The sequence below is a fragment of the Motacilla alba genome, chromosome 27 (assembly GCF_015832195.1).
Source record: "Motacilla alba alba isolate MOTALB_02 chromosome 27, Motacilla_alba_V1.0_pri, whole genome shotgun sequence".
Lineage (NCBI taxonomy): Eukaryota > Metazoa > Chordata > Aves > Passeriformes > Motacillidae > Motacilla > Motacilla alba.
In genome coordinates this window covers 4,664,973-4,688,020 of record NC_052042.1, presented here as the reverse complement: position 1 = coordinate 4,688,020, position 23,048 = coordinate 4,664,973, and the positions used below count along the sequence as shown (strand labels likewise).

General features: G+C 52.8%; 2 protein-coding genes across 2 annotated transcripts; one reads left to right on the top strand and one right to left on the bottom strand.

The window, feature by feature from the left end:
* Positions 1-1,296: 1,296 nt before the first annotated feature.
* LOC119712316 (zinc finger protein 652-like) lies at positions 1,297-22,847 on the bottom strand. The gene is made up of 6 exons (XM_038163395.1): positions 22,509-22,847; positions 10,036-11,074; positions 5,819-5,966; positions 4,014-4,129; positions 2,606-2,750; positions 1,297-1,993 (listed from the first exon to the last, which is right to left on the bottom strand). Exons 2-6 carry the CDS (start codon positions 10,894-10,896, stop codon positions 1,485-1,487), a joined length of 1,779 nt encoding a protein of 592 aa, XP_038019323.1. The 5' UTR covers positions 10,897-11,074; positions 22,509-22,847; the 3' UTR covers positions 1,297-1,484.
* LOC119712328 lies at positions 6,174-7,708 on the top strand. Its single transcript, XM_038163414.1, has 2 exons — positions 6,174-6,686; positions 6,726-7,708. Exons 1-2 carry the CDS (start codon positions 6,533-6,535, stop codon positions 7,487-7,489), a joined length of 918 nt encoding a protein of 305 aa, XP_038019342.1. The 5' UTR covers positions 6,174-6,532; the 3' UTR covers positions 7,490-7,708.
* Positions 22,848-23,048: the final 201 nt, after the last annotated feature.

Genomic DNA, 23,048 nt, shown 5'->3' with positions numbered 1-23,048 from the left:
CCCGGCCCGCCTCCTCTTTGAGGAGAGCGCCGGGGTATAAAAGCCAAGCAAACCTCGTCAGCTGATATGAAATTAGGAATCCCGCCGGGCCCGGGAGCCGCGCGGCGCCGCCGGGAACGGGAACGGGGCCGGGAGCCCCGGGGGCTCCAGAGGGAGCGGGGCACAGCTCGGCCCCGCAGCGGCGCGGGGAGCGTGGATCCCGGAGCCAGGCTGGATCCCAGATCCCGGAGCCAGGCTGGATCCCAGATCCCAGAGCCAGGCTGGATCCCAGACTTGGATTCTGGATCCCGGAGCCAGGCTGGATCCCAGATCCCAGAGCCAGGCTGGATCCCAGATCCCAGAGCCAGGCTGGATCCCAGACTTGGATTCTGGATCCCGGAGCCAGGCTGGATCCCAGAGCCAGATCACAGATCCCAGAGTCAGGCTGGATCCCAGAGCTGGATCCCAGAGCTGGATTCTGGATCCCAGAGCCAGGCTGGATCCCAGAGCTGGATCCCAGAGCTGGATTCTGGATCCCAGAGCCAGGCTGGATCCCAGAGCTGGATTCTGGATCCCGGAGCCAGACAGAATTCCAGAGCTGGATCCTGGATCCCAGACCCAGACTGGATCCCAAAACTGGATCCAGGATCCCAGAGCCAGACTGGATCCCAGAGCTGGATCCTGGATCCCAAAGCTGGATTCCCAATCCCAGACCCGGATCCCAAGTGCGGTGTGGGGTGGCAGGAGAGCACATCCCAGATCCCATCCCAGCCTGTGCGGCTGTGCCAGCCTGGCCTCGTCCAGGTGTGCCCCAGGTGGTTCTGGGGCTCGATCCCATCCCAGATCCCAAGCACGAAGCGGGGCGGCAGGCGAGCAGATCCCGGATCCCAGCCCGGGGTCCCAGATCCCAAACCTGGATCCCAGGTCCCTGATGCAGCCCGTGTCAGTGCGGCTGTGCCAGGCTGCCCTCGTCCGGGTGCCACAGGAAGCCCTTGCTGTGGTTCAGGGTCTCGATGCCATCCCAGACCCCAAACCTGGATCCCAGATGGGATCCCAGAGCCCGATCCCGTGCCAGCCCCCGATCCCAGTGCGGCTGCGCCAGGCTGGCCTCGTCCAGGTGCCGCAGGAAGCCGTGCCCGTGGCCATGGCAGTCCAATCCCGTCCCAGATCCCATCCCGGCTCCCAAACCTGGATCCCAGGTGCCAGCGGGTGTCAGTGCGGCTGTGCCAGGCTGGCCTCGTCCAGGTGCCGCAGGAAGCCGTGCCCGTGCTCACGGCAGCTCAATCCCATCCCAGCTCCCATCCCAGCTCCCATCCCGGCTCCCAAACCTGGATGCCGGCTCCCAAACCCGGGCGCGGGCCGGTGTCAGTGCGGCTGCGCCGGGCTGCCCTCGTCCAGGTGCCGCAGGAAGCCGTGCCCGTGGCCATGGCAGTCCAATCCCATCCCAGCTCCCATCCCAGCTCCCTTCCCGGCTGCCGGCTCCCAAACCTGGGCGCGGGCCGGTGTCAGTGCGGCTGCGCCGGGCTGCCCTTGTCCAGGTGCCGCAGGAAGCCGTCGCCGCCGTGCCCGTGGCCGTGCCCGCGGTGGTTCAGGGGCTCGCTCTTGAACAGGGCGGGGGGCGGCGGCAGGTGCGGCACGGGGGGCACGGGCAGGTGCTGGGGGTGGTGCCCGTGGGGGTGGTGCCCGTGGGGCGGCAGGGCCAGGGCGCCGTAGGGGTGCGGGACGGGGCGCGGCGGCGCGGCCGGGCCCAGCCCCAGCGCGGCGCCCGCGGCCGGAGGGGCCGGGCAGGGCGCGGGCAGCAGCGCGGGGCCGGCGGGGCCGGGGCTGGTGCCGGGGCTGGTGACGCGGAAGCATTTCTCCTTGTGCGCCTTGAGCATGTTGGAGAAGCGGAAGCGCTGCCCGCACACGTCGCACGGGTACGGCTTCTCGCCCGTGTGCGTGCGCCGGTGCCGCTTCATGTTGGGCCGGCTGGTGAAGCTCTTGCCGCAGATCTCGCAGATGAAGGGCTTCTCTCCTGCAGGCACACACAGGGACGGGGGGGTCAGAGATCCTGGAGAACCCCCGGAGCCATGGAGAACCCACTGGGAAAAACCCCTCATGCATGGAGAACCCCCTGAGCCATGGAGAACCCCCTGGGAAAATCACCTGATCCATGGAGAACCCTGGGAGATGCCCTGATCCACGGAGAACACCCTGGGAAAATCACCTGATCCATGGAGAACCCCTGGAAAAATCATCTGAGGCCTGGAGAACCTCTGGAAAAATCCCTAGATCCCTGGAGACACCATTGCCTTTGGGGATCAATGGGGGTTTAGGAAATCCTGGCTGCCCTTGGGGTTTGGGGTCAAAAGGCTCTGAAATCCTGGCTCCCCTCAGAATTTGGGACCAAAAGGCTCTGAAATCCTGGCTCCCCTCGGGGTTTGGGGCCAAAAGGCTCCAGCCAGGGGCTCCTCCAGACCAAAGCACCCAGGCAATAATTCCCATTTCCCCCCAGGGAACCCCAGCTCCAACTGCCACACCAAAAGGGATCCAAGGCAGGGAAGGAAACTCTCCCAGCTGCTTTCCCAGCAGGAGAACACCCCAAATCCCGAGGGAATGCCCCGCAGGGCCCCTTCCCAGCCCGTACCAGTGTGGGTTTTCATGTGCTCGTCGAAGTACTGCTTCATGTTGAAGTCCTTGCCGCACCACTGGCACATGAACTGCTTGTGCCCGATGTGGATGCTCATGTGGGAGCGCAGCTGGTACTTGTACTGGAACCTCTCGTCGCAGTTCTGCCGGGGAAAAAAAACGGGAATTCCGGGGTTTGGGAAGCTGGGAATGAGCCCTGGAGGGGCTGGGAGGGAGCTGGGGCCGGGCAGGAACGCCTCGGAGAAAGAGGGGTTGGAATGATTTATTGAGGGATGGAGTGGAGGCTGGGATCGGGAGGGTGGGAGGGCTGGAACTGTGAGGGGAAAGCTGGAATTGTGAGGGGAAAGGTGGAATTGTGAGGGGAAAGGTGGAATTGTGAGGGGAAAGCTGGGATTATTGAGTGGGGAAATATGGAATTGAGTGAGGAAAGCTGGAATTGGGTGGGGAAAGTTGGAATCGAGTGGGGAAAGCCTGGCAGGGAGGGGTTATTCCAGGAGAAAAGGGTTCCTGGCGGTGTCCCGGTCTCTCTCCACTAGAGGACTCTGCCTCCCTCCGAACCAGCTCCAAGCAGCTCCCCGGGGACTTCACCCCCCAGTCCCTCCAGAGACCCCTGACAGGAGCCTGTGCTGGGACCACACCTCGGGGATTCCAATTCCCAACATGTGATGGAACCACCCCTCGTTCTTACACCACCCGAGGCCATTCCCACTTCCCGGGATCATTCCCACCCCTGGTTCCCAGCCCACCCAAAGCAATTCCCACTTCCCGAGATCATTCCTACCCCATCCAAGGCCATTCCCACTTCCCAGAATCATTCCCACTCCTCGTTCCCAGCCCACCCGAGGCCATTCCCACTTCCCAGGATCATTCCCACTCCTCGTTCCCAGCCCACCCGAGGCCATTCCCACTTCCCAGAATCATTCCCACTCCTCGTTTCCAGCCCACCCGAGGCCATTCCCACTTCCCAGGATCATTCCCACTCCTCGTTCCCAGCCCACCCGAGGCCATTCCCACTTCCCGGGATCATTCGCACCCCACCCCAGGCCATTCCCAGTTCCCGGATCATTCCCAGCCCACCCGAGGCCATTCCCAGTTCCGGGATCATTCCCAGCCCACCCGAGGCCATTCCCAGTCCCCGGGATCATTCCCACCCCTGGTTCCCAGCCCACCCGAGGCCATTCCCAGTTCCGGGATCATTCCCACCCCTGGTTCCCAGCCCACCCGAGGTCATTCCCAGTTCCCGGGATCATTCCCAGCCCACCCGAGGCCATTCCCAGTTCCGGGATCATTCCCACCCCTGGTTCCCAGCCCACCCGAGGCCATTCCCAGTTGCCGGATCATTCCCAGCCCACCCGAGGCCATTCCCAGTTCCGGGATCATTCCCAGGGATTTCCCGGGATCCTCACCTCGCAGCGGAAGGGCTTCTCCCCCGAGTGCTGCAGGGAGTGCACCTTGAGGGACATGCTGCGCTTGAAGGACTTGCCGCAGGTCTCGCAGGTGAAGGGCATGTCCTTGGTGTGGGCTGCAGCAAGGACAGGGGGCACGGGGGTAAATCCCGGGAAATCCCGGGAAAAGGGCACGGGAGGGACATTCCCAGGGCTCCAGGCAGGGCGGTGGCTCCTGGGGTGTGCGAGCACAGGCTGGGCTGCTCCTTGCTCCACACGGGGATTTGGGCCAAGAGCAAACCCAGGGGCCGGCTGGGCTCGGGGATCCCCCAATTCCGGGCTTGGAAGGACCCTAAAGGCCCATTCCCATCGGGAGCTCATTCGGGGCAGGACCGACACCGGGGCGAGAGGAGCCACAGAGCTGGGACAGCACGGGAGCTCGGGGCAGGGCTGGTCTGAGGGTGGAAGAGCAGGAACGGCCCCACAAACAGCTTCTCTGGGAATTCCAGCCCCTGGCATGTTCATTGCCCTGATCATTTCAATTTCCCTGATAATTTTAATTTCCCCAATTTCGATTTCCCCAATATTTTAATTCCCCTGAATATTTTAATTCCCCTGATAATTTTAATTCCCCCAATCATTTCAATTCCCCCAATCATTTCAATTCCCCCAATCATTTCAATTTCCCCATTTTAATTTCCCCAATAATTTTAATTCCCCCAATAATTTCAATTCCCCCAATCATTTTAATTTCCCCAATAATTTTAATTCCCCCAATAATTTTAATTCCCCTAAATATTTTAATTCCCCTGATAATCTTAATTTAATAATAATTCCCCTGATAATTTTAATTTCTTTTAATTCCCCAGATAATTTTCTTTTATTTCCCCTGAATATTTTAATTCCCCCAATAATTTTAATTTCTTTTAATTTCTCCTGAATATTTTAATTTCCCGATAATTTAAATTTCCCTGAATATTTAAATTCCCCTGATCATTTTAATTTCTTTTAATTCTCCTGAATATTTTAATTTAATTCCCCCGATAATTTTAATTTAATTCCCCTGAATATTTCAATTTAATTCCCCTGAATATTCCAATTTAATTCCCCCGATAATTTTAATTTAATTCCCCCGATAATTTTAATTTCTTTTATTTCCCCTGAATATTTTAATTCCCCTGAATATCTTAATTTCCCTGATAATCTTAATTTAATAATAATTCCCCTGATAATTTTAATTTCTTTTAATTCCCCAGATAATTTTCTTTTATTTCCCCTGAATATTTTAATTCCCCCGATAATTTTAATTTAATTCCCCCGATAATTTTAATTTAATTCCCCCGATAATTTTAATTTAATTCCCCTGAATATTTTAATTTAATTCCCCTGAATATTTCAATTTAATTCCCCCGATAATTTTAATTTAATTCCCCCGATAATTTTAATTTAATTCCCCCGATAATTTTAATTTCTTTTATTTCCCCTGAATATTTTAATTCCCCTGAATATCTTAATTTCCCTGATAATCTTAATTTAATAATAATTCCCCTGATAATTTTAATTTCTTTTAATTCCCCAGATAATTTTCTTTTATTTCCCCTGAATATTTTAATTCCCCCGATAATTTTAATTTAATTCCCCCGATAATTTTAATTTAATTCCCCCGATAATTTTAATTTAATTCCCCCGATAATTTTAATTTAATTCCCCCGATAATTTTAATTTCTTTTAATTCCCCCGATAATTTTAATTTAATTCCCCCGATAATTTTAATTTAATTCCCCCGATAACTTTAACTTCTTTCAGCCCCGCTGCCGGCCACTCACCAACCATGTGTTTGCGCACGTGGGCCATGGTGTAGAACTTCTTCTCGCAGATCTCGCAGGAGAATTTCTTCTCGGCGTAGCCGTGCACGATCTTGATGTGCTCGTGGAGCGACCAGAGCTTCTTGAAGGATTTGTTGCAGGACACGCACTGGGGGGACACAGAGGGAGCGGGCTCAGGGGCCGCGGGCTGGGGAGAGCTCCGGCAAAAAGAGGCCCCGAAAATGTGGGAATGTGTCTGAAAATGTGGAATTTGGGATTGCAGATGGGGGAGGGGAGTAAAAATGTGGAATTTGGGATTGCAGATGGGGGAGGGGAGTAAAAATGTGGAATTTGGGATTGCAGATGGGGGGGGACAGTGAAAATGTGGAATTTGGGATTGCAGATGGGGGAGGATTTTGGGATTGCAGCTGAGGGAGGGGGATTAAAATGTGGAATTTGGGATTACAGCTGAGGGGGGGAAGTAAAAATGTGGATTTTGGGATTACAGCTGAGATGGGGGGAAGTAAAAATGTGGAATTTGGGATTTACAGCTGAGGGGGGACAGTGAAAATGTGGAATTTGGGATTTACAGCTGAGGGGGGACAGTGAAAATGTGGAATTTGGGATTTACAGCTGAAGGGGGACAGTGAAAATGTGGAATTTGGGATTACAGCTGAGATGGGGGGAAGTAAAAATGTGGAATTTGGGATTTACAGCTGAGGGGGGACAGTGAGAATGTGGAATTTGGGATTACAGCTGAGGGGAGGGGGGAGTAAAATGTGGAATTTGGGATTATACCTGAGGGGAGCACTGAGAATGTGGAATTTGGGATTACACCTGAGGGAGGATTTTGGGATTACAGCTGAGGGAAATGGAGGCAGTGAGAATGAGGATTTTGGGATTGCAGCTGAGGGGGGCAGTGAGAATGTGGATTTTGGGATTGCAGCTGAGGGGAGGGCAGGCAGTGCTGGTGTTCCAGTGCCTCCTCATCCCAACATCCAACAGCACAGGAGGGCCACGGGGACAGCTCCACAGACCCTGGGGCTGCTGGGCTGGGAGAGTCCAGCCCTGGAGAGGGGAAATCCAACCCTGGAGGGGGAAAATCCAAATCCTGGAGGGGGAAAATCCAAATCCTGGAGGGGGAAAATCGAATCCAAACCCTGGAGAGGGAAGGATCCAAACCCTCGGGGAATGGAAATATCCAAACCCTCGGGGAATGGAAATATCCAAACATTTTCAGTGAGAAGGATCCAAACCCTTGGAGAGGGAAGATTCAAACCCTTGGAATGGAAAAATCCAAACATTTTCAGTGAGAAGGATCCAAACCCTTGGAGTAGAAACAATCCAGACCCTTGGAATGGGAAGAATCCAAACTCTTGGAGGGCAAAGAATCCAAACCCTTGGAGTGGAAAAGTCCGAACCCTTGGAGAGGGAAGATCCAAAGCCGTGGTGCAGAAAAAAAATCCAAACCCTTGGAGTAGAAAGAATCCAAACTCTGGAGAGGGAAGAATCCAAAGCCTTGGAGAAGAAAGAATCCAAACATCCTCAGTGAGAAGGATCCAAACTTCTTATCTTGGTGAGATAAGAATCCAAACCCTTGGTGAGATAAGAATCCAAACCCTTGGAGTGGGAAATTCCAAACTCCCGGAGAGGGAAGAACCCAACGGGGCTGGAGGAGGCCGACACCACTGAATTCCCAAAGCCCCATCCAGCCCTTCCTGCCCCCCCAAATCCAGGTGTGGCCACTCCAGGCTGTCCCATCCCCCTGGGTCTCCATGGGAAGCAGCTCCCGGAGCAAATCCAGGCAGCAGCTCCTCCTGCTGGGCTCTCTTCGTTCCTCAGAGGTGCCACTGGAGGTCCAAAGGGTGAGAATTCCTTCCCAAAATTCCTGTGGAACCAATCAGGCTCCTCCCCAAGGATTTGGGGCAGCTCTTCCTTTTCCCAGCAGCTCTTCCCAAAAAAACTTCAGGAAAAATTCCCACGTGGAAATTCCAGCTGGAAATCCCGGAGCGAGAGGAAACCAAAGCACCTTCACCTCGGAGGGCACAGGGAGGAACTGTGCCTTGTCCTGGGGGGGTTTTGGGGGATTTTAGGGATATCTCCAGTTGCCAGCCCATCAGTTCCCACCCTTTCCCCCTCAGTCAGAAGGGCTGGGTGCTGCTAGTGAAGGAATGAATCCGTTCTGCTCCTTTGGAAGGTTGGGCTGGGAGTTCTGCTGCAGGCACCCGGGGCAGGCTCTGCCCCCCACGGCACCTCTGGGAGGGAAAAACTTCCTGGAGAGCAAAGAAATTCCACAGAACAACCCCCGAATCCTCGGATTTACAGAGAAAGGAGCCCTCAGAAGGGGCCCAGGCCATTCCAGAATTCAGGATTAAAAACCAACACCGAGAGGGAGGAACCACACAGAGCTCAAGGTGGCGACAGAAACCCCCCGAAGGTGCTGACTGTGAGGGGTGAAAAAGCAGAAATTACCTGGAAAAACAGATTTATTCCATCCCCAGGATGAAGAACTGGGAGGAGCCAGCCTTGATTTTCATTTCCATCCCAGATTAAACCAGTTTTATTCCAGGACAAAGCTCCCCCTCGATACATTTAACCCCGAATCGAGGGAAATTTTAATTTCCCCTCAATCCTATTGGTAATTGGAATAAAAACAGGCAGCTGGAAAACACATCCCAAAGGCAGGACAGAACAAGAATCCAAATGCTGGATTTGTTCTTGGATATTGAGGAGCTGAAGGTGACTCTCAGTGCTGCTGGCACTGGGAAGTTTCTGGACCAGATTCCTCCAGATTTAAATAATAATTTCTATAAATCATGATATTTCTATATTTCTAAATTCTATATTTCTATCATTTCCTCTGGATTTAAATCACAATTTCTCATTTTCTTATCACTTTTGGACGCATGTGTAGATGGATACAGGATATTTCACCTTTTCACGTGTTCAAAATAATCAGGAATTCCTGCTTAAATTTTAATTCCTGCTTTAATCCCTTTATTTTTTAATTCCTGCTTAAATTTTATGCTGTGAATGAACCCCCTGCTTGCCGGGGCATCTCTTAAATTCCCGTGTAAATCCTCCCTGCCGCACTGAACTTTTAAAATATTTCTTTCAAAAGCTGCAAAAATTAAATTTATATTAATAAATCCTTCCTCGAGCTGAAACTTAAGGAAAAAAAAAACCCAAAACAAAACAGCCCAGAGTTACACAGAGCTGGGAAAAGAGCTTGGAAAAGAGAAATTGCAATAAATATTCCACGTCTCCCACACAGTGGGAGCTGAGATCAACCCAGTTCAGCATTGAAAGCAAACAAACAATGAAAAACCTTCAACTCTCGTGCTAAAACTCTCCCACCAAAAAACCCTTCTTGCCCTACAAACTCCAGCCGCCCAAAAATCCAGCCGGAGCCGCTGCTGCTGGCAGGATCCCAGGAGGAGGTGGGGGGAAATAAGGCTGAAAAAGCAGATTTGGGGTGCCAGGGAAGGCAGCAGTGCCCCTCGTTCCCCGGCACGGAGCTGCCAGGCACAAACCCCAGCGCGAGCAGGAGCTCCCAAAGCTGCTCCTCCCGCTGCTGGGGGAAATCAGAGCTGCCGGGGAGAAAAAAAATGAGATTTTTGTGTCTTCGGGGAGATCTGCTGGGGTTTCCTGCAGGCTCGGGGTGCAGGGGCTGAGCTCCAGCCCTTCGGAATCACTCTGGGAATTGCCGGGGTGTCCGAGGGGTTTGAACCCCGCTTTAACCCCAGCTCAGATCCTGACTCCACTGCGGCCCCTGGGACCTCGCAGATTCCCCGTTCCGGGGAATTCCTGGAATTCTGCTTCCCCTGGGAAGCTCACCTGGTTTACCACGCTGTGGGACTGCATTTCAGGACACGGAAACCCCCGGAATTCTAAACTCAGCGAGAGCTGCGGGTGCTCGGCTGGAGGAGAAGGATTTACCACAGAACTTGAGACTTTCGGGACAAGTTACTCCAGATTCTGACCCTTCTAAAGGAGATCAGTGCTCCCAACTCACAGTTTACTCCTGGAGTAACTGCTCGGAGCAGCTGAGCAATCTTTCCCTGCCATCCCCTCCTTTTGGGAGACCCCAAAATGCGGGATAAGGCAGAGCCCGGGCCCGGCCCAGCACCTGGGGCCGTGCAAAAAGAGAATTTTTTTCCCCCTGTGAAGCGTCCACCAGCCGGATCCAGGGCACGCCAGGAGGTGTGGGGACCTGGCAAGCAGGCGAGCAGACCTACCTGGATGTTTTTTTCACAGTCAGTTTGCTGGTGGAGGGACAGCTCACTCTCTAGCACAAATTTCTTCCCACATTTGTCGCAGATCTGCATCCGCCTGTGGGTGACGTTCATGTGCTTCTCCAGGTACCAGCGTGTGTTAAACACCCTGGGGCACTTCTCACAGGTCAGAGTCTCCTTCTCTTCGCACTTTGATTTCTGCACAGGTGCCTTGGGCTCCTTTGCAGCTTTCTTCTTACGCTTGGGGGGCTCCGCGCTCTTCCTGCGGCCCCGCGTCGCTCGGGGCGCCGGGGAGGCGGCGGCGGCCGCGGCGGAGGCGGCTCTCCTGCTTCTCCTCTGGCCAACACTAACCTTCTCCACTCTTTTCTCCTTTTTCTTCTGCCTCTCATTCTCCTCGTAATCATTACTGTCTTCCGTGGCCTCTTCCCCACTGTCACCCTCCTCTTCCTCACTGCTGCTCTTAAGGACAGCAGTCTCTTTGGACTGGGAGGGGACACCCTTCTCCCCTTTGGACACATTTAAGGTTTGGTTGTTAAGGTTTACCTCCACTATAATCTGCTCCCTTTTGTAAGTCACTTCATCTTCCTCCTCTTCCTCCTCCTCAGAGTCGTCAGAGTTTTCCCTGTCTTCTTTCACAGCCCGGACCTCTCCTACCGCTCTGCTCTCCCTGAAAAACGGCTGCTCCTCCCTCTCGTGGAGGTGGCCCTTGCTCACTTTGCTGTCCACCAGCACCGAGAAGGGGCTCCCTGACTCCCTCTTGTACACCTTGGTGGACAGGTCGAGCTCCTGGCTGGGGTAGAAGGCGGGCGGCCCCTCCTGCGCCATGCCGGCCCCGGGGGGCTCCCCCTTGGCTGCGTGGCTCATCTGGGGGGGCTCATGGGGCGCCCTCCGTCCCGGGGGGGCTGCTCCGGCCCGGCGCCTCTTCCATCGGAGCCCGGCGGGGTCGGGGGGTCCTGGCTGGGCTGCGGCGAGGGGCGGGATCACGGCAGGGGCAGCGCGGGCAGGGATCTTCGGCAGCGAGAGGAGCCCTCGAGCATCTCACCTGCAAGAGACAGCGGGAGGGAGAGAGAGCGGCGTCAGCGGGGAACGACCGGGGACGACCCGGGGACGTCAGCGGGGAACGACCGGGGACGACCCGGGGACGGGACCGCCCGGGGGAGCCTCCCAGGAGGAGCTGAGGGTGGGAAAAGGGGGACAAACAGCAGGGACCAGGAGAGTTCCCAGCGGGAGAGTCCCAGGGAATGGAAATCCAGCAAGGGATGCTCTCCATCAACCGTTCCTCCTGGATTTTTGGGAGTACTGCTGGCCCCACAAACAGACTGGCAGCACACTCCCAGGGAATGGAAAGCCAGGCAAGGGATGCTCTCCATCCCCCACAGAATCACCTCTGGACCACAAGTGCTCCTCCTGGATTTTTAGGAGCACTGCTGGCCCCAAAACCAGCAGGGACCAGGAAAATTCCCAGCAGCAGAGTCCCAGGGAATGGAAATCCAGCAAGGGATACTCGCCATCAACCGTTCCTCCTGGATTTTTGGGAGCAGTGACAGCCCCACAAACAGCAGGGACCAGGAGAATTCCCAGCAGCAGCAGACCCCCAGGTAATGGAAATCCAGCAAGGGATACTCTCCATCCCCCACAGAATCACCTCTGAGCCACAACTGCTCCTCCTGGATTTTTGGGAGCACTGCTGGCCCCACAAACAGCAGGATCGGGACTGGCAGCAGCTTCCCAAGGAGGGGAAATCCAGGCAAGGGATGTTCTCCACCCACCAGACCACCACAGCTGCTTCTCCTGGGTTCCCGGGAGCACCGATGGCCCCAAACTCTGCTCTGCCCCACAGGCACGGGGCACACCCACCCCAAACCACCCCGGATCTCCCCCAGCCCATCCTCACATACTCCAGAGCCACATTCCAACCACGGAGCCGAACCTGAGGAATTGCAGCGGAGCCGTTCTCACCTCCTAAACCAGCCCGGGAACACCCCGGAGACCCTGGATTTTGAGGGATTTGAGGAATTCTTCCTTTGTCCGTCCCTCCCTTCCCCCAGCTCCTCAGTCCCCACGGCACAATCTCAGTTTGCCCATCCACATTTCCCCCGCGGTTTTCCAAGCTGGAATTTGCCCGGGACTTGGCTGCCACTTCCTCCTGCAGGAAGCGCCACGTGGTCCCTCATGGACACAAAGAATCAATCCCTCACATTTCTTCTCTTTTTCTTCTCTTTTTTTAAAATTTTTTCCCCACCGGGACAATTCCAGTTCGGGAGCTCGGGATGGGCTGATCCCATCGGGAATTCCCGAGCTAAAGCTGGGATCAGAGGCTGCAGGGGAGGAGAATTAGGGACAGAGACATCCCAGAGTGGGATGGAAGGGACAGCAAATCCCACCCAGGACACCTTCCATGATCCCAGAGTGCTCCAGCCTGCCTTGGGACACTGCCAGGGATGGAGCAGGCACGGCTTCCCTGGGAATTCCATCCCAGCCAGGAATTCCTGCCCAAAATCCACCCAATCCTCCTCTCTTCCAGAGATTCCTGTATTATCATTTCTGTTCCACCACAATTTCCCTCACTTTGGAGTGAATTGTAACTGGACGGGAGAGGAAGCAACCAGTGCCTGAATATGTAATACTAATAATTCATAGCAATAAAGGCAATCTTTGTGGAGTGCCACACCAGGGAAAGAAAGGAGAAAATAACCAGTTTGATGATGAACTTCATTAAAACACTCATGTGCTTCTCCAGGGCTCCCAAATTATTCCAAATTAATTTCCTGGAGGTGCCTGGCAGGGACTGCAGCCTCAGCACCACAGCAGGGCCCATTCCCACTGCTCCATGCCCAAATCCCACATTCCCAGCCCCACAGGTGAGGCAGGAAATGCCAGGAGACGAGCTGTCAATGCTGGATTGTGGGCACAACTCACCTTCAGATGGAAAAAAATTATAAAATCAACTGGTTTTGGCAGGCTGGAATTCCCAATCCTACACCCAGGAAGCTGTGGGAAGGATGAATCCCAGTTTAGCTTTTCCTTCCAGTGGGATGGATTATTCAGGAGCTCAGGAAATTCCCAGTTCCACGTAGAAAATACCTGATTATTTCCTCGTCATATTAAGCATCCCTAGGAAGCTGCAGAAGGAAATCAGGAATTCCACTGCAAAGCCAGGAAAGCACCAAACTTGCCAGGAAAAGGAAATTTCACCTTTTGCCCCATTTACCAAACGGCAAAAAATTCCTGCCAATATTTCACCTTCGCTCACCAAAGGGATATTGTGTGTTAAAAACCCCTTTTTGTGTGTAAAAAACCCCTTTTTATCAAGAGGAATCGCCTCAAATCAAGCCCACAGTGGGGTTTATTCCGAATTATCAAGGCTGTTTGCTCTGAAAACCACTTCACTCTGCAGCATCAGCGGCTGCCGTGGCTTTGAACCTCTCACTGCCACCCTCGAGGGACCCACAACTTTCAAAACCATTATTTAAATAAAAAGCAAAGCCCTCCTTGACCATTTAGCACAAACAGCAGCTCTGAAACACTGCCCTAAAAACGCTCTTAAAACACATTTCCCCCCTGCTTTGAAATTTCTAATCCCAAAGCAGCGTTTTGGGTGTTTTTAATCCCAAAACACCCAAGCGTTTTTTGTTGTTTTAAAGGTGAATTTAATTTTGTCAAGGCAGATTTTTCCACAGAACAAATTCCAGTCACGCTGCCAAATGAGAGATGCAGGCCGTGATTAAGGTGTAAAAAGGAAACAAGAGTTTCAAAGCGATTTTTGATGCTTATCAAGCCCCAAACCTGGGGAATATCTGCAGCAATCAAAGGTTTGCAAAGACTCCGACATGAAAAGCTCGAACTCTGAAGAAAAAAAAGCACAATTTGCAGACAAAAGAGTGGGTGGAGGAAGCTGGTGAGTGTGTGGGAGCAACTTCACACCGAGCTTCTGAAGAAAAACCGCATTTTTTGGTGTTACCGGCACTAAAAATAGAGATTTGGGCTCGGCCGGGAGGCCTCGGCCCGGCCTGGGCTCGGGGAGGCCCGAAGGGAAAGTGGGGAAAAACTGAGGGAAAAGTGGGAAAACTGAGGGAAAAGTGGGAAAACTGAGGGAAAAGTGGGGAAAACTGAGGGAAAAGTGGGAAAACTGAGGGAAAAGTGGGGAAAACTGAGGGAAAAGTGGGAAAACTGAGGGAAAAGTGGGGAAAACTGAGGGAAAAGTGGGAAAACTGAGGGAAAAGTGGGGAAAACTGAGGGAAAAGTGGGAAAACTGAGGGAAAAGTGGGAAAACTGAGGGAAAAGTGGGGAAAAACTGAGGGAAAAGTGGGAAAACTGAGGGAAAAGTGGGGAAAACTGAGGGAAAAGTGGGGAAAACTGAGGGAAAAGTGGGGAAAACTGAGGGAAAAGTGGGGAAAACTGAGGGAAAAGTGGGGAAACTGAGGGAAAAGTGGGAAAAAACTGAGGGAAAAGTGGGGAAAACTGAGGGAAAAGTGGGAAAACTGAGGGAAAAGTGGGGAAAACTGAGGGAAAAGTGGGAAAACTGAGGGAAAAGTGGGGAAAACTGAGGGAAAAGTGGGAAAACTGAGGGAAAAGTGGGAAAACTGAGGGAAAAGTGGGAAAACTGAGGGGAAAAGTGGGGGAAAACTGAGGGAAAAGTGGGAAAACTGAGGGAAAAGTGGGGAAAAACTGGGGGAAAAGGGGGGAAAACTGAGGGAAAAGTGAGGAAAACTGAGGGAAAAGTGGGAAAACTGAGGGAAAAGTGGGGAAAACTGAGGGAAAAGTGGGAAAACTGAGGGAAAAGTGGGGAAACTGAGGGAAAAGTGGGGGAAAACTGAGGGAAAAGTGGGGAAAAAGTGAGGGAAAACAGGATTCAGGAGAAGGTGAGGATGTGAGGGAAGCAGGATTTGAGGAAACATGAGGGTGTGAGGGAAAATTGAGGAAAAACTGAGGGTGTGAGGGAAAAGTTGAGGGAAAACAGGAAAAACTGAGGGTGTGGGGGAAAATTTGAGGGTGTGAGGGAAAAATTGAGGAAAAACTGAGGAAAAACGGGGTGTGTGGGGAAAATTGAGGGAAAACTGGGGATGTGAGGGAAAATTGAGGGAAAACTGAGGGTGTGAGGGAAAAACTGAGGGTGGGATAGAAAATTTAAGAGAAAACTGACTGAAGATGTGAGGAAAATTAAAGAAAAGCTGAGGGTGCAAAGATGTTTTCCCACGGAAACTCCGTGAAATCCCCAGGTCATGTGAATTCTGGAGAATGAACCAGCAGGGAATAACCACAGATTGCACCAGGAAAAAACACAAAGCAAAGGCTAAAATGACATTTTTGGGGTGTCCTGTGCAGGAATTGGCCTTGATCCCCGAGGGTCCCTTCATCAGGATATTCCGTGATTCCATAAACAGGTCCATAACAGCTCAATAAATCTGCAATATTGCAATAAAAAAGCCTCAATAAACTCTCCCAGTTGGAAGCACAGGTGTCTGGAACAGGCCCAGCCGTTCCCAAACAGTGGGAAAACACATCTGAAGGGAATTATTGCAATTATTTCTCTCAGCTCTCAATCCCTTCTTTCTTGGGCATCCCGGCTGCTTTAGGTGAAAAAAAAATCAAAACAAAAAAACCCAAAAAAAAACCCCAAAAACAAACAAACAAAAAAACCCAAACCAAAACAAAAAAAAAACTCCTGAAAAAATCTGTTTTTAAGTGGGGAAGTTTTATCTCCCAGAGCCTCACTCCATCCCGGGGCTTTTGCATTTCCATGGGAAGTGCTGGAGCTGCCAGAGCCCATGGAAATGCAAAATAAATGCAAAATAAATGCAAAATAAAGCACTAACGACCCATTCCCAAACCTGGGGACTCACCTGAGCTGCAAGAGCTGGAATTCCCAGCTCATCCCGCTGCTTTTTGGCCATTCCCAAAATAACCCGGGCTGGGTATTTTGCTGACTCAGCATATTTATATTTATATTTATATTTATATTTATATTTATATTTATATTTATATTTATATTTATATTTATACTTTCCTCCCCCTCACTCTGTCTGGAGCTGGGAATTTCCCTCCGAAGTGTTCCACAGGCTCCTGGAAAATCAGATTCCCAAATCCCAGAAAAATATCTGTGAAATCCTGCCAGTAAAACTGAACAACCACGAGGAAGAAGTCTCAGGCTTTTCCCGTTTCTCAAGAGGAACGATCTGGTTGAGTCCAGATTTTTGGGAGACACAAAGCCTTTCCAACCAGCGGTTCCTGGATTTTTTCCAAGCATTATCTCCACGAAAAATCCGTTCCAGAGGTTTCCACTTGGGAATTCAGCATTAAAATCCCTCGGATTTTGCAATAAAGGAGGGGTGTTTTATTGAATCTAAAGGAGTTTCAGATCTAACAGCCACAAACTCCACGTTTTTCTTGAAGTAGGAAAAAAAATCTTAAAATAACTTTGATTTCTTCACCCTCAAATCACAACTCCAGGCCCTTCCCACCTGAAATATCTAAAAATGAAAAAGCTGTGGCTGAGCTAGGAAATTCCAGGTATTCCAATCTATTCCTGCATCTTTTAATGCAAAAAAAAACCCTCCTGAAAATAAGATTAAAACACCCCCAGATGGTTCCCTGGTTCACATTTCCCATTTGTCACTTTTTTATCATTATTTGATCATTTTCTGACCAAAAAAAAGCTTTTTATGACCACATTAAAAGGTCTTCTGACCCTTTAAATTTGTAAAATTGTCCAAATCGGTGCCAAAATTCCTTTTTTCCTTTAAAACCTCTTCTTTGCATTCCTTCCTGCTGATGCATCTTGAAGAAAACTAAAGCTGCGCTAAGATTTTATTCCGATTTTATTTCAATTATGGCACTTCCCATTGAGCACCACGGACCCCGAGCTCCAGGAACGGTGGAAGCCCCAAAAAGGAAATCTGCCATCAAGTTCTCCTGCCCAAAATTAGCATTTTTCCCCCCAAAGAGGCCCCGGAGGTGTCTCTGTGTCCTTGGATATGCAGAGGTGGAAATGAAGTGTGAATATCCTGCCCCAAAGCCACCCTGGAATTCCTACCTAGGTATTCCCCTGGCAGGAAAAATCCCATTTCCAGGAGGGAAAAAAATCCCATTTCCAGGGGGAAAAAAAACCATTTCCGGGGGGGGGGGGGGGAATCCTAATGCCAGGAAGAATAAAAATCCCATTTCCAGGGAGGGAGGAAAAAAAAAATAAATCCCATTTTCAAGGGGGAAAAAAAATCCCATTTCCAGGGGGAAACATCCCATTTCCAGGGGAGGAAAAATCCTAATGCCAGGAGGAAAAAAATCCCATTTCCAGGGGAAAAAAAAATCATTTCCAGGGGGAAAAAACCCCATTTCCAGGGGGGGGAAATCCTAATGCCAGGAAGAAAAAAAATCCCATTTACAGGGAGGGAGAAAAAAAAAAATCCCCTTTTCAAGGGGAAAAAAAAAAATCCCATTTCCAGGGGGAAAAATCCCATTTCCAGGGGGAAACATCCCATTTCCAGGGGAGGAAAAATCCTAATGCCAGGAGGAAAAAAATACTGTTTTCAAGGAAAAAAAAACCATTTCCATGGGAAAAAAAAACCCATTTCCAGTGGGGGGAAATCCTAATGCCAGGAGGAAAAAAATCGCATTTCCAAGGGAAAAAAAAATCCCATTTCTAGGGGGAAAAATCCCATTTCCAGGGGAGGAAAAATCCTAATGCCAGGAGGAAAAGAATCCCATTTCCATGGGAAAAAACCCCATTTCCAGGGGAAAAAAAATCCCATTTCCATGGGAAAAAAATCCCATTTCCAGGGGAAAAAAAATCCTATTTCCATGGGGAAAAAAACCCATGTACAGGGGGAAAAATCCCATTTTCATGGGAAAAAAATCCCATTTCCAGGGGAAAAAAAATCCCATTTCCAGGGGAAAAAAAATCCCATTTCCAAGGGAAAAAAAAAACCCATTTCCATGGGAAAAAAACCCCATTTCCAAAGAGAGCAGGCCCAGCAGAAGGTGCTGGAAAAGCTGCTGGGAATTGCTGGGAAAATCCCAGCGTGAAACCTCCCGAGGGAAGGGAAGGGTGTCGGGAAGGGCAGGAGCTGGAGCTGCTGCTGGCACCTGCCAGGGTTTCACTCCCTGATTTTTTTTTTTCTTGGTTGGTTTTTTTTTTTTCCTTCAGGGAGGAGCAGCCCACGAAATTCCAGGTGCAAAAAGAGCCGGAAAACGTCAGGAATTTGGGAATTGGGCAGGGGGGTTTGGGGTTTTGGGGAAGCCTGCCTCTCGTGCCGTGCTGGTCGGGAGAACGGCGGGAATTCCGCCCCCAAATCCCGGGAAAAGGCCCCGGAAAGGCTCAGATTGGGATGGAATTTGCCTCGTTTCTATGGGGATGTGTTGAAAAAAAATCAGGTTTGGATGAAAATGCTCCTTGAGGCATCAAAGCCGTGGCAGATCCCACTAAAACACCCCTGGGCTCCAGAGCTCCCTCAATTTGCTCCAGTCCCGGAGCTGCTGGAGAGGATTTCGAGGCCTCGCGTTCACAGCTGGGAATGGGGCACCGGGATCCAGGGAAGAAGGGGTTAAAAATCCCCATTTTTGAGGAAAATTCAGCCACGTTCCCCTGAGGGGGCTCAGAGCAGGGAGATCCCACCTGGGGCTGCTTCAATATTTCAAGGGTGAAACTTGAGGATCAAATGAACTTTGCAGGAAAATCCACATTTTCCCCTCATGATTGTGGGGGAACCTCCAAACCCTGGCTTAATAAAATCCCGAAAGGACAAACTGCACAGGTTCAGCAAGTGTCAAAGGACGCTGCTTTGAAAAGTAAAATTATCTTTAAAATCTGATTTTGTCTCACTTTTAGAAAGCCTGGATCTTGCAGGGAGGGAGCAGAGCAGGCTGAGAGTCTGTGCTGGAGGAATTGAACCAGGAGAAAGAAAATATTGTATCTTATATGTCATATTTTATATTATATATAATATAATATATTAAAAATATTAAAATATATAATATAATAATATAAAATATATACTATATTGCAATATAATGCAATATAATGTAATATAATGTAATGGTATATAATAATATAATATAATATAATATAATATAATATAATATAATATAATATAATATAATATATAACATAATGTAATAATATAATATAATGTAATAATATAATATAAAATATAATATAATATAAAATATAGTATAATATAAAAATACAACATAATGTAATAATGTAATATAATGTAATATAATGTAATGTTATATAGAAATATAATATCATATAAAATGTGTGATATCTGTATCAAATTATATACGAATATACAATATGTAACATATATACAATATTATATATTGTATCTATTCCAAAATATTTTAATATAATAATTATTCACAGAATATCAGGGAAATCTCCCTCTCCTCAGCTCCCTGCTGCTTCCTTTCAGTTCTGCCTCTTTTTTTTTAAATAAATTTAATTTTTTCTTTTTTTTTGGCCTTTTTAAATTTTTTTTCCCCCCTGAGAGCTGCGGGGAGAACTAGGTCAGCGAGGAGAGGAGTTTTGTAAGCGCCTGGAATCCACCTGTGCCATCTCAGGTGTGCCCTGGGCACGTCCCTGCTCCTCCTGTTTACTGCAAAAATCCATCTGGGAACTCGGGGAACCCTTCCCGAGGCGCTCCCACAGGGAACCTCCTGCTCTGAGCCCCAAAAGAGCCTTTGGACAGATAAAAACTTGACATTTTTAGGTGAGGTTGCAGCTCTTGGGGTAAAATCTCTGCATTCTGTGATTGTGGCAGAGAGGGGGAGAGCACGGCACCCCAATATTTTCTATTTTTGGATGGTTTACCCCAATTTCCTCCCTTCCCACAGCAAGATTTCCTCTGAAAACACCAGTTAAAGGCTCCCTGTAGCATTATTAGATAATAAAGTCAATTAAACCCTTCAAAACTCACACAACGCCAAAGCCTCTTCCGATCACACCAATATCCCAAAGGTGTTTCAACAAATAATCCCAAGGATGGCCCCAAATGCCCAAATCCTGCAGCTCCGAGCTCCCCTCCCGCAGAAAATCAAAATGATAAAATTCTGGAGCGGCCCAGGAAGCGCAGCTGCCAGGCTGGAAACACCAGAAAGCCTTCGGGGATCGGAGCTTTTCTTTCACTCAGAGCCCTCGGAACTCCTGTCCCCGCTCCTGCCCAGATTTTGGGATCACACCTGGAACCCCAGCGCTGCCCGCCCTGCAGGGATGGGGCCGTGCATCCCTCGGGAGAGGGGTGAAAAGCCACAGAGGCAGCGAGCTGGAGGGGCAAAATCAGAGCTGGAGGGGTAAAAACCAGAGCTGGAGGGGTAAAAACCAGAGCTGGAGGGGTAAAACCACAGCTGGAGGGGTAAAAACCAGAGCTGGAGGGGTAAAACCACAGCTGGAGGGGTAAAAACCAGAGCTGGAGGGGTAAAACCACAGCTGGAGGGGTAAAAACCAGAGCTGGAGGGGTAAAACCAGAGCTGGAGGGGCAAAACCAGAGCTTGAGGGGCAAAACCAGAGCTGGAGGGGTAAAAACCAGAGCTGGAGGGGTAAAACCACAGCTGGAGGGATAAAAACACAGCTGGAGGGGTAAAACCACAGCTGGAGGGGCAAAACCACAGCTGGAGGGATAAAACCACAGCTGGAGGGATAAAACCACAGCTGGAGGGGTAAAACCACAGCTGGAGGGGTAAAACCAGAGCTGGAGGGGTAAAACCAGAGCTGGAGGGGTAAAAACCAGAGCTGGAGGGGTAAAACCAGAGCTGGAGGGGTAAAAACCAGAGCTGGAGGGGTAAAACAGAGCTGGAGGGGTAAAACCAGAGCTGGAGGGGCAAGACCAGGCTGAGAACGCCCAAGCCCAGGTAAATTATCAATCTGATAAACACGAGGGAAATTATCAGATAGCAGAGACACAAAGCCATTTGAAAATCACACTTGGCAACCCCACAGCCCTTTCAAAACCATCTAAAAAAAAAAAAAAAAATCCATTTTTTAGCACGGAACAGGCGGCGAGGGAGAGAAATGGAACAGAACTTCCAGCCGGGGAGAGCCCAGGTGCTTCCCAAACCTCATCCCACCATCCCTGCCCGCAGCGCTGCAGCCCCGGCAGGATGAAAACTCCCACTCCTCACATCCCTCCTGCCCTTTCCCTCCCGTCCTTCCACCCAGCCCGCCTGGGTGAAGCCTCGATGGAATCGAGCCCGGGAGATGCCCCTCGGCTCTCCGTGCGCCGGGACACCCAAAGCTACGCTCGAAAATCACACCCAAAATCCCAAGCCCGGGGCGCACGCAGCGCAACGCGAGCCGGGAGCACGGGGAAGGGGAAAACACCCGAAGGAACAGGCCCAGAGCGAGAGAAACCCCCCGAAGTCACACCCCGGGCACGGCACCGGGCACCGCTGCCAGCCGCGGCCCCGGAGCCCGGCGTGGCCGCGGGTGACACCAGCCGGGACAGGGCAGGGGCCGAGGGGACACGCTCCAAGTGCCAATCCCGGCCCCAATCCCGCAGGAATGTTGTCTTCCCTCCGCTCTGCTGCGGGAACTCACCTCCCCTCCACTCCCCTCCCGCAGGCAGGTGACACGGCCCCGCGACACAGAGCTCCCGGACCCAGCACAGAGCCCCCAGACCCCCGGACCCTGCGCAGAGCTCCCGGACCCTGCACAGAGCCCCCAGACCCCCGGACCCTGCACAGAGCTCCCGGACCCAGCACAGAGCCCCCGGACCCCCGGACCCTGCACAGAGCCCCCAGACCCAGCACAGAGCCCCCAGACCCCCGGACCCTGCACAGAGCTCCCGGACCCTGCACAGAGCCCCCAGACCCCGCACAGAGCCCCCGGACCCCGCACAGAACCCCAAACCCAGTACAGAGCCCCCGGACCCCGCACAGAGCCCCTCGACCCCCGGACCCTGCACAGAACCCCCCGACCCTGCACAGAACCCCAGACCCAGCACAGAGGCCCCGCACAGAGCCCCCCGGAGCCGGGGCAGACCCCCGGAGCCCGGGCAGAACCTCCAGCCCCAGGGGAACCCCCCCGATCCTGGGCAGAGCCCCCGGAGCCCGGGTAAAGCTCCCCGGCCCCAGGAGAACCCCCCGATCCGGGCAGAGCCCCCCGGCCCCATCCCTGCCCGCCCGCCCCCTCCCCTCCTGCTGCCCGGGGCTCCCCCGGTGTCCCCGCTCCGCTCCCCTCCCGCTGCCCGGGGCTCCCCCGGTGTCCCCGCTCCGCTCCCCTCCCGCTGCCCGGGGCTCCCCCGGTGTCCCCGCTCCGCTCCCCTCCGCTGCCCGGGGCTCCCCCGGTGTCCCCGCTCCGCTCCCCTCCGCTGCCCGGGGCTCCCCCGGTGTCCCCGCTCCGCTCCGGGCCGTGAGGCGCCCGTGCCCCGCTCCCCCCGCCGCCCACCGCCGGCCGGGCCTAGCGCCGCTCGGCTGCGCCGCCAGGCCCGGGGGGAAGGAAGGGGGAAGGGGCCCGGCGGCCGCGCGGGCGGCCCCGCACTCACCCAGGCCGGTGCCCTCGGGGCCGCCCCCCGCCGCCGTCCATGCCGGGCGGCGCGGGGAGGGGGGCGCGGGCGGGCGCGGCGGCGGAGGGCGGAGGGCAGGGCGGCCGGGGCCCTCCCTCCGTGCCTTCCCTCCGGCCCCTCCGCTCGGCCCCCGCGCTCCAGTGGCCGCCGCCGCCGCTGCCTCGGCCCGGGGCCGGCGCTCAGGCCCAGGCGCTGCCGCCGTGGGCGGGCGGGCGGACGCGGCTCCCGCTGCCCCTCGGCCGCCGCCGCCGCCGCAGCGCTACGTGGCCGCCGCCGCAGCCGCCGCCGGTCCTCGCGGGGGCGCGCGCGCGCGGGGTTCGGTGGAGGGGGGGGGGGGTGGGGGTGGTGGTGATGGCGGGGGCGCGCCCCGTGCCCGGAGCGGTGCGCGGCGGGAGCGCGCGTGGGGGGGGGCAAGCGGGGGTGCGCGCCCGCGCGGCGGGAGCGCGCGCGGGCCGAGGCCGCGGCTGAAGGGCCGGGAAGGCTGGAGGATGGGGGGGAGTAGCGAGTGTGTGAGTGCGC

Excerpts from the sequence above, each read along its gene's own strand:
- LOC119712328 (XM_038163414.1), top strand. The coding sequence starts at position 6,533 with ATGTGGAATTTGGGATTACAGCTGAGGGGAGGGGGGAGTAAAATGTGG. Across the intron at positions 6,687-6,725 it reads AAATGGAGGCAGTGAGAATG|TGGATTTTGGGATTGCAGCT; the intron begins AGGATTTTGGGA and ends GCAGTGAGAATG.
- LOC119712316 (XM_038163395.1), bottom strand. The coding sequence starts at position 10,896 with ATGAGCCACGCAGCCAAGGGGGAGCCCCCCGGGGCCGGCATGGCGCAG. Across the intron at positions 5,967-10,035 it reads ACTGTGAAAAAAACATCCAG|TGCGTGTCCTGCAACAAATC; the intron begins GTAGGTCTGCTC and ends GTGTCCCCCCAG. Across the intron at positions 4,130-5,818 it reads CGTGCGCAAACACATGGTTG|CCCACACCAAGGACATGCCC; the intron begins GTGAGTGGCCGG and ends TCCTTGCTGCAG.